The following is a 16,761-nucleotide window of genomic DNA, read 5'->3' as shown; positions in this document are numbered from 1 at the left end:
TAGTCTATTTAATATACCTCTCTATGAAAGAGCATGGTATTGGACTTCTGTACAGGATTTAGAGGAAGAAATAAAATAAAACAATATCTTTTTTAGGGCTGGTGCCGGCTCGAGCTCCCCCGAGATTCGACCCGGGTGGCCATGCCTTTGCACAGCTGCTTTGCTGCGGAACGACCAGGATCCAGAGCCAGCTATATTACTTGGGGTCCCAGCGAGTGCTTGCAGCCATGTCTCCAGACTGTGAACTAAGCTTTTGCTCCATGCTGCTCCAGGAAGGAAAATGATTCAATTTCCAACTTAAATCTCCCTGGACTTAATTACTAAAATACAGGGGCTGGAGTGATAGCACAGCGGGTAGGGCGTTTGCCTTGCACGCGGCCGACCCGGGTTCAAATCCCAGCATCCCATATGGTCCCCTGAGCACCGCCAGGGGTGATTCCTGAGTGCATGAGCCAGGAGTGACCCCTGAGCATCGCCGGGTGTGACCCAAAAAGCAAAAAAAAAAAAAAAAAATTACTAAAATACAGAAATCCTAAACCTTTAGAGACTTCATATCTCTTCATTCTCATCAGTGGAAAACTAATTATCAAATGTTTCCTTGTCAATAGGGCCGTATTCTTGGGGGATAAACTCCAACAAGAATAGTGAATTCTGTGTTGAAACTCCAACAACAATAGTGAGTTTTGTGTTGAAATATGGAATGTAATCAAGGTAAAGAGAAAAGGAAGTGAAATTTATCAGTTATGCGGGAGGAGGGGATGGGAGGTATACTGGTTGTTTTTTTTTTTTGGTGGTGAAATATGGGCACTGGTGAAAGGACGGGTGTTTGAGCATTGTATGACTGAGACATAAGCCTGAGAACTTTGTAACTTTCCTCATGGTGATTCAATAAAATAAATTAAAAAAAAACAAAAAAACAAAAAACAAAAAATAAAAGATCTGAACTATTTTGCTCCCCCCAAAAAATCTTTTTTAAATGAACGATTTTATGAAATCTATTATATCACTATTTTTGGTTCTGATTTAAATAAGTCAAAAATCATCTCCAGGGGCCGGAGTAGATAATACAGTGGACAGGGCATTTTCCTTGTATACAGCTGGCCAGGGTTTGATCCCCGGCATCCCATATGGTCCTCTGAGCACCACCAGGAGTAAATCGTATGAGTGCAGAGTCCAGAAGTAGCCCCTTAGCAATGCTGGGTGTGACCCCCCTCAAAAAAAAAATTCCCAAATTCTCATGGATGGTTGTTCTGATTTGTCATCTCATGCCCCATACATTATTTAACCTTCATGAGCTACACATAGTTTTACCAAACTCTTCTGACCTCAGTAGAGCACTGACACACTCTTTTGAAACTACTGGTTTAGATTTTTTTCCCCTACTCTATAAATTTTCGTTATTTTTGGTGGTGGGGGTCAGGGGAATTGGAATGTTTCTGTGACAACTGGCAATGTTGGGGGCTACTTCTAGCTCTGTGCTCTGGGCTCACTGCTGGGGGTTCCTGGAGCTGATGGGGTTCCAAGGATCTAAGGAGGGTCTGCGGCATGAAAGGTAGCACCCTAACCCCTAGTGCCATCTCTCCAGCCCTCCCCACTCAATCAATCCTTTAAAGACTTAGATATCTTCATAGACTTTTGCTGAGAATTGTGAACTATTCATTAGACTAAAATAAATTTGACTTTAACATAGACATGCAATCCAGAAGAATTTTTAATACCTTTTTCTACCATAGCCAAGATCAAGAAAAAAACAAAACAAAACAATCCTATGAATTCTGTCTTTCTCTGAAAGTAGTTTCCCCTAAAATGAGTAACAAAGTATGAACAGGGCTGGAGAGATAGTATAGGAGGTACAGCTCTTCCCTTGTACATAGCTGATGTTAGAATTCAATTCATACTGCATTATGGTTCCTCAGACACTGCCAGGGGTCACTCCTGGATACGAAGTTACGAACAGCTCCTGAGAACTGCTGAGTGTGATCATCCCCCAAAAGCATGAATAACAGTCATTTTGTTTGTAATATTCCTAGTCTTAAATAAAAGATGTTTTGAGATTCACTAGAATACACCAAATCCAGGCACTCAGAGAGTTATTTCCTAAGTAAAAAGAAGGATGAATATATGTCTAGAAGAAATACGGCTGAAGCAGAAAATTAATCTTTTCTTTCAAATAATAAAAGAAAACATAAATTTGCACAGTGATACTTATGCCATTTACAAATAATCTGAGATCAAAATTACTGTGTTTCTAACATGCTTGAGTCTGGCACTCAGTTCAACACTCACCATTTGTTTGCATAGAAGGTGCAATATTTCAGAAAGCAAGACCCCAGCTCTTCCAACAGGAAGCAAAGGTTTGCTAAATTCTCTGTAAAATATAGAAGTGATTGAGTACCTCTGAACAAAATTCACTTTTGTACAACAGTAACAATGAATACCGAAACAACAGATACTATGCAACATAAATAATATGTCAAGTCAACTCTAGGATATGTGTGAAGCAATTTTCAGCAGAAGCAGATCAGGGATTTCAGGTTTACTTTATATTTCAGGAGACACAGAAAAGGCACTTGAAGACTACTATTTTCTTCAGTACTTCAGTGATAGAAGCAATCCAAGAAGCAGTCTCAGCAGCACCCGCCCTGGCAGCCGCTGGCGTCCACACTCCAAAGCTGCCGCCATGCCCCCAGCAGGACTCCGTTGCCTCAGGACTACTGAGCCTCATGGTGAACAATCCTGCTGAGACCTCAGGTTCACAAATCCCGTGGCTGAAAGCCCTATGCCTTCCTGGAATTGGCAGGGCTATCTTCCCTCACTTCCCTGAACTTCTAGAAGCCCCAGCAGTCACACCCATGAGCCACCTCCACTGTCACACTGTCATGTAAACTCAGCAGAAAAAAAAAATTAACTCCAGCTGTTAAAAACTGGATTTTCTGGAGCACACAGCTACATCTGCAGCTGAACAGCATCTCCAAACTCTACAACACTGACAATTTGGTAGTTGCTCACAGATTGGATTAGATGTAATGTAGTAGCCAGCCAATCTCGACGAACAAAAACTCGACCAACACAGAAGCATAACTTGTAACAGTATCTTAGTAATCCCTCAGACATGGACTTAATATCCACATGGTGACATACAACAATTTTCACTAATTTTCTCCCAAGAAAATATTTTTTGATCATTCTCTTAGCCATTTAGTAGTAACAAGCAATATCAAATAAATTATTGTGGGCCTGCCAGGCTGGAGAGGTGGTGGGGAAAAAGGAGACAGTGGTGGATGGAAGGTGTCAGAGGTGAATTGGTGTTGGAATATTGAATGTGTGTAACAAATAATCACGAGGTTTGTAAATCATGGTGTTTAAAGTGGGTGGGTGGGTATGGGGGAAGAAGCAATTTCAATAAAATATTTGTCTATTGGTGCTGGGAATATAGTGCCAAGTGCTGGAATGCAGACTTTGCCTGCAGGCAACCTGATTTTGAGTGCCAAGATCTCAAGTCCTCCAGGTGCTACCAGGAGCAACCCCCTGAACATTGAGCTGGGAAAAGGCACCTGAACACCTGCCGGTGTGGCCCCGAACAAGAATAACACACACACACACACACACACACAAACACACACACACAATCCTATTTACATGAACTCGAATTTGAAGGAAGAGAAGCACCTTAGGTAAAAAAGAGTTGTGAAAACCAGTTATGAAGTGTTTTTAAGAAATAAAATGCTATTTTAGATTACAAATGAAAAACAAAGGGAGCATTAAAAAAATCAGTATTTCCAAAATTTCATCCCATAGATTATCAATTCCGCAAAACAGAATTCTACAGTCAAATAAGTGAAACACTGCTGAATTTAATACAGCCAAATAAAATTTGCTTCTATTTAGGGTTCCTATAACCTCTGCTGTGCTATAATTTGCAAATCTCAAAGAAAAGAAACATAATAGTATGCAGTTTGACTACTATTTTTTCTTTTTGCTTTTTGGGTCACATCCAGCGATGCTCAGGGGTTACTCTTGACAGCGCTGGGGGGGGGCATGTGGGATGCTGGGGCTTGAACCTGGGTTGGCCACATGCAAGGCAAACGCCCTACCTGCTGTGCTATTGCTCTGGCCCACTGACTACTTTTTGTTTTCCTTTTTTAGGTCATACTCAGCATTGCTCAGGGGTTACCCTTGACTCTGCACTCAGGAATCACTCCTCGCAGTGCTTGGGGGGATCATATGGGATGCCAGGGATCAAACCCGGGTCAGCTGTATGCAAGGCAAAACATCCTACCCACTGTACTATTGCTCTGGCACCAACTACTTTTTTTTTTAAACACCATATTTTGGGGTGGGGGGGAGAATCATAGCTGGTGATGCATGGGCTATGTCCAGAACTGCTTAGGGACTATGGGGTACCAAGGAGCAAAGTGTGCAAAACAGCACTTCTGAGCCATCTTCTCAGTTCAAATACCAGCATTTTTTAAATTTGAGTTTTGGGCCCTACCTGGCAGTGCTCAAAGGCTACTCCCAATTTAATGTGGTAGTGGCATGCAATCCCGGGGACTGAACCTGGGCCTCTGGCATGCAAATCATATGCTTGAGTCCCTGTTTATCTAGCTCCCCAGTCCCCATATATCAATGTTTTAAGGAAATGTTTGGGAAATACTATTCTATCAATGTAGCAACCACGTCCCATTCAAGTTCCAATCTAGAAATGTCCAAGGTCTCATTTTCCAGTATTATAACCCAGGTGTGGGCCAGAGAGATAGTACAGTGGGTAAGGCACTTGCCTTGCATGTGGCCAACTGGGGTTCAATCCCTGGCATCTCAGATGCTCCCCTAGCACTGCCAGGAGTTATTCCTTAGCACAGAGCCAGGAATAAGCCCTGAGCACCACCAGGTATGGCCCAAACATTCCCCCCTCCGTCTTAATAAGAACTCAGGCATGCACCATGCAGGTGATAAAATATAACTTCTCATGGAGCCGGATTGATCAAAGTCAGATTAAACTTTCCAGTTACATGATTCTGGAGCCCTATCTACAGTCACAGTGTTATCATAAGGGGGATACCAGAAGTACCCCATAACCTCTCTAGTGGAAATCCCATATAGTGAAACTTTTTTTGGGGAAGAGGGTATTCCTGAATAGTACGTAAGAGGGTCTGGCGGCTACTCCCGGCCATTCCTGGCCAATAGGCCTATCAGTTGAAAGCTAAAGCCTGAGGATGTGGTGCTGTTGCTCAGGCCTGTGGCACCAGAGACCTTAGGGTGGTGTTCAGGTGCCTTCGGGGCCACACTTGGGAGGTGCTCAGGGGACCATGTGGTGCTGGTGATCGAATCTGGGTCAGGCACATAAAAGGAATGTGTCACCATTCGTACTCATGTAGTATCTTCCGGGCCCAAATACAACATTTTTATAGCTGAATATGGAAGCATTAAGAGTCAAGTTCCAACCGTGAGTCTCCGAAAGGCACTAAGACGAGAGTCAGTTGGTGTGTTCTGTGCCAGTTTAATGTGATACACACTAAAATTAATTAGCAGCACTTACGTGATAAGTTCTCTCATGGAGATTCCGCCTTCTTTTAACATGGGAGTCACTAGTTCAGCAAGGTACAACCAAATATGGGGAATATCAATGGCCATATCATCTGCCAGTTCCAGTGTTTCTGAAAAACTGAAAGACAAGAGAAAAACTCACATGCAAAGGTAATTCAGAAGTTAAGATTGGAAAAAAAAAAGGTCAACAAATACCGATTAAGCATCTGTTACATACTGTTTTATAGTGTAGAGAGAAAGAGAGAATAGTTTAAGTAAATACTATTTGCCAACAGGACTAATAATACTATGTAAAGAACAGAGCTATGATGAATCACAGTACCAGGACATCCTAAAACAGAGGATGATCAAAAAAACCTGAGTAAGAAGGTGGTATTTGAAAAACTAATGAAGAAACAAATGAGGCAGTCATGTCAAGGTATTTTTTGGAGGGGATACAATAATTTTATCTTTAAGCTCTTTTATAAAGGAGGCATTATTATTATTATTTTGCTTTTTGGGTCACACCTGGCAATGCACAGGGGTTACTCCTGGCTCAGCACTCAGGAATTACCACTGGTGGTGCTCAAGGGAACCATATGGGATGCTGGGAATCGAACCCGGGTCAGCCGCGTGCAAGGCAAACGCCCTACCCGCTGTGCTATTGCTCCAGCCCTGAGGTATTATTTTTTGTTTTTTTATTTTTACTTTTGCTTTTTGGGTCACACCCGGCAACGCTCAGGGGTTACTCCTGGCTCTGCACTCAGGAATTACTCCTGGGGACCATATGGGATGCTGGGATAACACATGGGCTGGCCGTGCGCAAGGCGAACGCCTTACCCACTGTACTATTGCTCTAACCATTTCACCTTATTTTGTATTATTCTGTTCTGTAGTTTTCAATAGTTTAATAATAAGGTGTATACCTGGATTTATTTTGAGGCTTAAAAAGAAGGCGTGACTTTTCACAATGACCAGGGCTCACACATGCTTCTGGCTCTGGCGCTTGCTGTGGGTTGCTGTGCTCACCTAACCATTGTACTCTTCACTCTGCTAACACACAATCTGGGCATACTGCTTGCCAGGTTGTGGTGCTCAAAAGTCATTTCAGTTTTGGTGCTCTCTGGGTTGCATTCCTGTGATGTGGTGCTTGCACACCATAGCTGGAAATTACTTACAGTGTCTGGTATCCCAGACAGCCATGTGCCGAGCACAAAGACTTACCGCGGGGACGCTTGGCACATGCAGCGGCACCTGGGATTGCGCTCACGGCCATATGCTTGCTAGACAGCTGTTCGACTCCCTGAGCTATTCCTCTGGGCATTTTATATTTGGCTGGTTTGATTTTGTTTTTGAGCCACACCCAGCTAAGCTCAGGACTTACTCCTGGCTCCATGCTAAAGGGACCAAATCCGGGTGGGCCACACGCAAGGCAAGCACCCTACCTGCTGTACTCTTTCCAATCCTTCATGACCTCTGTATTTGGGCATTTAGTTCTCTTCCTAAGTTAAGGAAGTTCTCACATTGTTGTTGTTTTAGTTTTCGGGCCTCACTTGCCTGTGCTCTGGGGCTTACTTCTGGCTCTGGGCTCAGGGAGAGTGGCTGAGGTGCCAAGATCAAACCTGGGTTGACGACCTGCAAGGCAAGCACTTTACCCACTATACTGTCTCTTCAGCTCCTCTCACGTATGTATTTTAAGTAGGGTTCACTTATCCCAAATAAAAGTTTTATTTTCTCTTCCTCCTTCTCGGACTCCTATAAAGCAGTATTGTTCCTGCTTTTTATTCTCCAAATGGGGCCAAACCTTGTGTTGTTTGGAGTCGGGGTATGAGGTGCTGAGGACTTCCTGAACTCACAGACTTTTTAACGAGGTGGTGTTCTGGGTTACTCCTGGCTTGGTGCTCAGGAAAGACCCCTACTAGTAACAGGGATTAAACAGGGCCATTGCATGCAAGATAAGAACCTTATCTCCTATATTATCTCTCTGGCCCCTGAACTAAGTCTTTTTTTTTTTTTCTTTTTAGGCTACACGTGGCACCTGGCTATGCTCAGGAGTTACTCCTGGCTCATGCACTCAAGAATTACTCCTGGCAGCACTCAGGGAACCATATGGGATGTCAGGAATTGAACCTGGGTCGGCTGCATGCAAGGCAAACGCCCTACCTGCTGTACTATCTCTCCAGCCCCAAGCCTTTTTTTTTTTTTTTTGGCTTTTTGGGTCACACCCAGCTATACTCGGTTACTCCTGGCTCATGCACTCAGGAATTACTCCTGGCAGGGCTCGGGGGTCCATATGGGATGTCAGGAATCAAATTGGGTCGGCTGCATGGAAGGCAAATGCCCTACCCGCTGTGCTATCTCTCCAGCCCCCAACAGTCTTACTTAAGCTACTTCCCTAGCCCCACATGCCTCTTCATATTTATTGTTCCATAGGCTCTTTGTTTTTACATTTACAATTCTATTTCCATTTGCTGTTCCATGTGCGTATTTTCCACCACTATAATCTTTTTTTTCTTTTTGGGTCACACCCAGCGATGCTCAGGGGTTACTCCTGGCTCTACACTCAGGAATTACTCCTGGTGGTGCTTGGGGCACCATATGGGATGTTGGGAATCAAACCCAGGTCAAATGCCCTACCTGCTGTGCTATCGCTCCAGCCCCACCACCACTATAATTTTCATTTCACTGACTCTATTGACTACTTTTCTTGGCTACTTTTAAAGCTGTAAATGAAATTCTTTTGCTCATTATATAAAGTCTATACATATATACACTCTCCCTGTTTTTGAGCTTTTATTCCTTCCCTTCTCCCACTTCCTTTTTTTTTTTAAATTTTTTTATTGTGGAAAGTTACAAAGTTACAAAGTTTTCAGGTTTAAATCTCAGTTATACAATGCTCGAATACCCATCCCTTCACCAGTGCTCATATTCCACCACCAAGAATCCCAGTATAGCTCCACCCCACCCCCTCACACCCCAACCCCCCCACGCCCCTAGCCGCCCCACCCTAAGCCCCCCCCCCTGCCTGTGTAACTAATAAATTTCACTTTACTTTCACTTTGATTGCATACAATATTTCAACAAAACTCACTATTATCGTTTGGAGAGTCTCTCCCCTAAAGTCAGACCTGCTGAAAAGGAAGCATTAGATAATTTGTTTTCCATTGCTGAGGATGAAGAAGTATGAGGTCAAGTGACCACATTTAGCGGCCTCTCAGTTTTGGGTTTCTGTAATTTAGTATTTTAGAACTAAGTCCAGAGAGATATCTGCCAGAAGTTGCATCGTTGCCAACTTGTACTTCTCAGTTACATTATATTCCACATATGAGTGCAATCTTTCTATGTCTGTCTCTTTCTTTCTGACTCATTTCACTCAACATGATACTTTCCATGTTGATCCACTTGTATGCAAATTTCATGACTTCATGTTTCCTGACAGCTACATAGTATTCCATTGTGTAAATATACCAGAGTTTCTTTAGCCAATCATCTGTTTTCGGGCACTCTGGTTTTTTCCAAATTGTGGCTATTGTGAACAGAGCGGCAATGAACATGGAAATGCAGATGTCATCTCTACTATACCTTTTTGCCTCTCCGGGATATATTCCCAGGAGTGGTATTGCTGGGTCAAATGGGAGCTCAATTTCTAACTTTTTGAGAATCGTCCATATTGTTTTCCAAAAGGGCTGAACCAGTCGGCATTCCCACCAGCAGTGAAGGAGAGTCCCTTTCTCCCCACATCCACGCCAACACCGGTTGCTTTTGTTTTTGGGGATGCTCCCACTTCCTTTTTCAGTTGCTGCTACTGTTGTTTCAATGATGGGGGTTGGACAACATCTGGTTTTGATGCTTGCACTTTTTTTTTTTTTAATTAAGCTGGGAAGCTTCTGGAGGTCACACCCCAGGTCATGTTGCTTGCTCGGTGGGCTGCAGGGCTCACTGAGGCTTCTCTTCCTCTAGGAGAGGGCTTTGTTCTCTCAGTCTCACACACGTGCTTGTCACAGGTCCTACTTCTTGGTCACAGCACTCCACATGCTGCTGCTGGAGGTTAAGCCCTTTTTTTTGTGGTACTGCAGTGATGAAGATCAGAGACAGCAGAGCTGCTAGGACAAACAACACAGCTGCCCAGACCTGGGGTAGCAGGGACAGGACAGCACACAGGGTGTTTGCCTTACGTGTGGCCGACCCATGTTTGATCCCTGCACCCATGCAGTCCCGTTAGCCTGCCAGGAATGATCCCTGACCACCTCTGGGTGTGGTTCCCAAACCAAACCAACAGAGTCGCCAGGTCCACTTGGTACACACAGGATGCTGGGGTCTGAAACGCATGACCACAAGCTTGCAAGGAAGGTGCTCTAAAGCTCTGTACTATTCCTCTAATTTTAGAATATGGCATATTAACAACTGTGTTTTGAGTTGAGCCACGGCCATTCTCTGCTTGCTGTGTAGACCTTGTTATCAGGGAAGCCGACTTTAGGATGTGGTCCTAGGACAGTCCCTCCGGATACGGTGGTGCAGTCCAGACTGACATACCTACACCTGCTTAGATGAGCGGGGGCTAGTGCTCACACAGGGAAGAGGCCCAGATGTTGGAGTTTATGACTGGCGGGGACGGGGCAGGCACTCAGGCCTCCCTCGAGGCGACTAGTTACCGAGCTCCCTGGCCAGCTCTGCAATGATCCGTGCTTTCCCAGCTGCCTCATGTCCCTGCTTGTCTCTTGGCTGAAGCCTAGTCCCGGTCTGTAGGTTCTGTGGCCCAGTTCTTCCAGAGATGCACACAAGAGAGAGAGAGAGCTAGAGGCTGGGGGCACCGTCTCCGATGCAGTGAGGGCGACTCTTCAAGTCTGTGGATGGCCTCACAGAGCTCAGGCGCTCTACAGCACTGTTTCCCAAGGTGGGCGCCCCTGGGGGGCTCTGGAATCATGGAGGGCGCAGTCTTAGCCTCAGGTGTGACTGGGAGGGGCAGTCTGTTAGCTTAAAGAAGATACTGGGGGGTGGACACTGTGACCCGAGGCCAATGCTGGGGAAGAACTAGAGAGCGGAGCCTGTTCAGGGGTCACCCCTAGGCTCCAGGGGCACTCTGAGGCCAACGGGTCATTCCACACTGGCAGCTGGAGCAATGCGAGGCCCCCACCCAACCCAGCACCCGGGGCATCAGTGTCTCCTGTCAGCCCCCGCTCCCAGTGGTGGTACCCTGCTCTGGTGTCCAGCTGCTCTCTGTGGACTCAACTCAATGTGCTGGCCCGGCTCCTCCACTGCCCGGTTCTTTGTCAGGGCATATATTTCTTTCTTTCTAAAACCTTTCTATTTCCGGTACCATGGTTTACAATATTGTTAGTGGTAGGGTTTCATGAGTCAGCACCACGCCCTCACCCAGAGTGTCCGCTTCCCTTCATTACTGTCTGTAGACCCATCCATCCTGGCTCCTCCTAGCACTCCCGTGGTCAGTTTCCTACTGCAGACCAATTCTCGGTTTCTGCTGCGTTTGGGCATTTGTTATTCTACTCTGTTTCTCATATGCCACATATGACAGAGCTTTCTATGTCTGCCCTTCTTCTGAGTACACTCAGGGCCTATATTTCATTTTTTTTTTTTTTGCACAAAGGGGGTAGTGTGGGATAGGTGGGGTGTGGGGAGGGGGATACAGCCAGCGATGTTCATTCAGTGGTTATTCCTGGCTCTAGCTCAGACCATGCAAGGCAAGTGCCCCACCCTCTGTACTATCTCTCCAGCTCCCATGTTTCATCTCCTGCTCACTGAGTAGAAGTGGGAAGGAGGAGAATCTGGCCTCACTACCTGTCTGCCATTTTGCTTTTCTTGTTCGTGGCAACTATGGGGCAAACAAGTCTTTCAAGCACCAGTTTTACAACTGGTATGTGGCAAATCATTTAACTAAGGAACTTGACAGGCAGTGCTGTTGCACTTAATCCACTACAATGTAAACATATCTTTCATGTACACTGGAGAACAAAAAATTTATTGTGACATGCTTTTTCGTAGTGGCCTAGAACGGATTTCACAGTTTATCTAAGAGGTTATACTATATTGGTATAATAGACAGTCTAAATTTTTTGCTGACTGGCAGAAATAGGGCCACACCATCGCTTTGTTTCTACCCATTCCCTCAACCCAGTTAAATTACAAGCACAAGGGGCCAGAGAGTATGGGGGTAAGGTGTTTGCTTTGGCTGTCGTCAACTCCAGTATGAACGCTGGCACCACTTATGGTCTCCTGAGCACCACCAGGAGTGATCCCTAAGCACAGAGCCAGGAGTAAGTGCAGAGCACTGCTGAGCATGGCAAAAAAAAAAAAAATCACAATCAACTACAAAAATTCATTTATTTATATACTGGCTTCTGAGTTAAAATATGTAGATAAACTAAAATTAAGTAATTTATATTGAGGTGCTAGGGACTGAACCCAGAAACTCATGTAAGAAGCATACACTTTATCTTTGGCCTATATCCCAAAAATTAAAAAAAAAAAAGTGCATGCTTTAAAAAAAAATTCTTATCACAGATCTGATAAGAAGGCAAAATAATCTACTACAGAATTAGATCAGCTGCAGTTTCTAAAATTTGCATTATATTACAAATTAAAATATAAAACTTGTAAGATAAACAAGTGAAGCCATTTAAAAATCATATTGGTCAAGTATGACCATTCGTAATAGAACCTATGTACAATTAGAAATAAAAAAGGTTAAATGTACTCCTGTGTTAGTCTTCAAAGGATTACTACAAAAAAAGAACTAAATTGGCTTTTAGATAGGTGAGCAAATTGGGTTTTCTCTGTTAGTAAGCACCCATGCAATTTTTTTTTTCCATTTTGAGTCACACCCGGCGATGCACAGGAGTTACTCCTGCTCTGCATTCAGGAATTACTCCTGGCGGTACTCGGGGGACCATATGGGATGCTGGGAATCGAAAATAGCTGCTTGCAAGGCAAATGCCCTACCTGCTGTGCTACCGCTCCAGTCCCACACATGCAATTTTTACATTTGAAATTTTATTTCTGTATAAGCACAAAACACTGCCCCCTTCTTTAAATCGAGATGCAGTACCACTTTTGAATAGATGTTTGGTGCACCAAACCAAATCCACGTGATGCTGATGTCGCATTGTTCATGTGCCACCAGGGTTACACCTCCAAGTGCTCAGGGGCCATACAGAGCCAGAAATCAAACTCCAGGGTTTCATATATTCTTACCTGATGAGTTATCTCTTCCTGGACCAGAATAGTACCTTTTGAACTAAAACAGAATTGTCTTAAGTACCAAGAAAAATTTAAAATAAGGAGATAAAAATGTGTTCTCCAAGAAACATGTCCCAAAGAGAAATACTCATTTATGCAATGTGGTTCCTGAGATAATTTTTTTTTCCCCCTTAAACTCTTAATCTAGAATCTAAGACTAGGGGACTGGAGCAATAGCACAGCTGGTACGGCGTTTGCCTTGCATGACCAGGATATCAGAACCTGAACAAATGAGAGTATAGCACAGCAACCAGACTATCAAACTAATCATCCATGGGAATAGCAAAACAACTTGAAACAAAATGCCATTAGCAATTTGGAGTTACTATCCTTTTCTATGGTTTGAGTGGACAGACCTGTTTCACAGATTATGTTTCTTGGCTAACCATAATCATGGTTTTCTGAAAAGATAGGCTTTCAGTTTGAAATCTCTACGTTCATATTCCAGTGTTTCCTACCCTCTCAGTTCCTCCCACCACCACCTCCCACAAAGAAAAACTTTATTTAAAGGAACACGCATGGGTTTTCATGTGAATGAGCCAGAGACCCCCTTCAGTGTAGTTAAGGGTCTCTGCTACTTTAAAATAAAAGGGAATCTTCATGCCCTAGCTACAAAACACTATCATACCAACCAATATATTATCAATGTATTATCAAAGGCACAATTTTAATGTGTATACTTAAAATGGTTTGTACTTTAAAAATTAACTGGGGGCTGGAGTGATAGCATAGCCGGTAGGGCATTTGCCTTGCACGCGGCCAACCTGGGTTCGAATCCCAGCATCCCATATAGTCCCCTGAGCACCACCAGGGGTGGTTCCTGAGTGCACAGTTAGGAGTAATCCCTGTGCATCTCCGGGTGTGACCCAAAAAGAAAAAAAAAATTTAACTGGTATTCAAGAACCTAGGCACTGAAGACCACTCTTGAGGAGCATACTAACCCTCTGAAAAAGTCCTGCTTGCTGAGTTTTTCTGACTGCACAAGCTGATAAAGTAGCTGCCCCATGTGATCCCTGGTGATCTGGCTCCTTTCCAGCGTGGACTCCACTCCCATTCGCACAAACACGTGGAGCAGGCCTTGGGCATTCAGTTCTTCTACACACTGCATGGCTTCCTGTTCAAACAGCAAATAAAACCTTACTCCAAAACCTAGACAATGGTTTTACTGAGACCGACCTGTAAGGGCAGGGTGTGATGGTGGCTTGATTAGAATATGGTCACCCTTTCACCCAGCTACTGTTGACTGTGGGAACCAGACAGGTATTAGGAAATCAGATGACATGACACTTTGGAGAGCTCATGTTACCTAGAGAGCCAAGTTACTTCCTGGGCTAAGCTACCTTTACATGTGAAAGTATACTTTTCACAATAGCAATCTCTGCATTGGAATCTATCTTGGCATTAAGTACATCATGAACAAAACTGTGTCATATTAATGACTGGTATTTTCCTCTGAATTATTTAACCAAAAAAAGGTAATCCGTTAATCTCATTTTGCACATATTTTGGAAACTTTATAGTGTCTGGCTGACTTGAATTAATAGAGTTGCAATTTATTTTGAAGAATAATTCACAAGTTAACTTCCATTTAGTCCACTGTCCCTTGTTTTACTGAAATACTTAACTTAATTAAAGAAAAAAACTGTTCTTGAGAGTATGTTGTCAAAACATTTAAAGAGATTTCCCTTAATTTAATCTAAACTACTGTTTTATGTTGGTCTCCTATTTCTGTGTATTTGTCATGACAGCACTTCCATGCTACCTGAAGAAATAAACTTTCCATTTAAAACAAAAAGAGTGTGTTTAGTTACCCCAAAGTGGGGATAGATTGGGTTCTATTCTCTCATCCTACCATTTGATCTTGTACACTACATTATCAACTGAAAAGAGTGGTTGGAAGAAACGTATCAAATTTGTGCAGACTGAAGGTGTAGGTTTGAATTAATCTCTCTTAGTCTTATCAGTTCACAGTACAAGTGAATGTAGACCACTTTTAAGTTTTAAGGTTTTTTTTGCCTATTGGCCTCTGCTGGACCAGCAATTAAAACCACCTACTGATTAGACCTTAACCAAGTTACTATGCCTCTCTGCCACAAAACTGTATTGTTATTCCCTTTTTGCAAAGATTTACCTTGAAATCATTAATGTGTAGAAATTCATCAATAATGGATTTGGACTTTCTCTCCATCTCCTCTTCTGTCAAGGTAGGCTTGTCCGAGGCTGATGTCACTGGAATTTCTGGTTTCACTACCAATTTTAAATGGTGAGAAAGTAAAAATGACAGAGTATCACTGAATATGGTAGTATCATGATACTAAATTTGTGTTATATTTTCAGTAAGGGCATTTGAAATAGACACAAAATTGATGATGCAAAATCCAGAACACAGAAACATTAATTTTAAAATAGTAAGCACTGGGCCTAGGGGGGCAGGTTGGGACTGGGAGGGAAACTGGGGACTCTGGTGGAAGGAAAGCCACATTGGTGGTGTTGGAAGACTCAATGCTTGAAACAACCATGTAATGAACAACACTGTAAATTATGGTGTTTTTAATTAAAAAATAAGTAGATATTAAGTAACTTCATAGTGTGCAACAATCAAAAAGATATAGAGACAAATAAACCTTTCCATAATTAGATTTTCAACTCAAAAAAAGTTTTTTGGGAGGGCACATCTGGCAATGTGGTGCTAGGAACTGAACCCAGGTCTGCCACATGCCAAGCATGCTTCAGTCACTGTGCAGCGGTATCGTGGTTCTTCCCTCGGCTCCAATGATAAAGACACAACAAGGAACAAAGTGACAAAGGAACACTACTGAGTTTCGGCCACGTTAGCCTCTGGCAACTGCTGACCATGCAATTATGCTTCCTACTGCCAATTTGACAATGGTGATCCTCCTCCTTATTGCAAGGTTTTAAAATTCCAGGCTGGAGAAACAGTACAGGTAGCAGTGGCCCAGCATCTGCCACCAGGGTCAATCCCTGAGCACCGAGCCAGGAACCAGCCCCACCAAGTGCGGCCCAAAAAACAAAACACAGAAAGTTTCTTTCATCTTCCCTTGAAAATTCTTTCCTTGTGTTCTCTTACTGTCCCTCCCTGTTCTAATCTCTATTTTTATTTTTTTTATTGCGTCACCTTGAGATACAGAGTCACGAAGCTTATCATGGTCCGGTTTCAGTCACACAGTATTCCAACACCCATCCCCCCACAAGTGTATGTTTCCCACCACCCTTGGCCCCAGTTTCCCTCCCACCACCCTCCCCTCAGCCTGTCTCTATGGCAGGCACTTCCCTTCTTTCTCTATCTCTGTCTTCTCCCACTAACCACTTTGGGGCATTATGGTTTGCAATACAGGTACTGAGAGGTTATTATGTTTATTCCTTTACCTCTAATCTCTATTGACAAGTTGTAACTATTTTGCTTTCTATTTGTCCTCAGGACTGAGGGTCTTCAGAGATAAGCCTTCTATACTAATTGTCGAGTTCAGTTAAGTATTCATGGATCTTGCTCCTTTCCTTCAGAGCATTTTTCTAAGTTTTGCCTCTCAGTCTTGTGGCATTATATTTTACTTACAAAATTTATTTCCTCTTTATTGTTGTGGGAGCCATATCCAGTGGTAAGGGGGCTGGAGGTGCTCAGGGACCACCAGGGCCACACAGAGTGCTAAGGGAGGAGGTAGGGGTCATACTGGGGAATCTCACACAGTGGAGGCACATCCTCTATCGCCTGAGCCACATTTACGTCCCTTTGTGGAATGTCTTGCTGAGAGTCTTCATGACCCCAGCAAACTGAGGCTGAGTGAAAAGATGGGGTACCCAAAAGCAACCAAATGCTCATCAGGTGTGTGGTCAATAAACAAATGACCACAACATAGTTAATGAAGTAAACTAGTTGATTTTGAGAAATGTGATGAAGAGGAGGGAGAAGGAGAAACATACCTCAGGTAGCATTGTGGGCGAATCTCTAGGTAGCGAGTGGGCCAC

At 43.5% G+C, this 16,761-nt stretch overlaps 1 protein-coding gene across 17 annotated transcripts in view; it reads right to left on the bottom strand.

Moving 5' to 3' along the window:
• Positions 1–16,761, bottom strand: part of EIF4G3 (eukaryotic translation initiation factor 4 gamma 3) — a 362,305-nt gene that overhangs the window by 20,015 nt on the left and 325,529 nt on the right. For all 17 annotated transcript variants that reach the window (XM_055137462.1, XM_055137456.1, XM_055137457.1 and 14 more), the window contains 4 exons: positions 14,909–15,024; positions 13,719–13,891; positions 5,537–5,662; positions 2,287–2,368 (listed from right to left, as the gene is read on the bottom strand). In XM_055137462.1, coding sequence (XP_054993437.1) covers positions 2,287–2,368; positions 5,537–5,662; positions 13,719–13,891; positions 14,909–15,024 — 497 coding nt within the window. The remainder of the gene's footprint in view (positions 1–2,286; positions 2,369–5,536; positions 5,663–13,718; positions 13,892–14,908; positions 15,025–16,761) is intronic.

Source organism: Sorex araneus, chromosome 5 (genome assembly GCF_027595985.1).
Source record: "Sorex araneus isolate mSorAra2 chromosome 5, mSorAra2.pri, whole genome shotgun sequence".
Lineage (NCBI taxonomy): Eukaryota > Metazoa > Chordata > Mammalia > Eulipotyphla > Soricidae > Sorex > Sorex araneus.
This window is presented reverse-complemented; position numbering and strand designations above follow the sequence as displayed.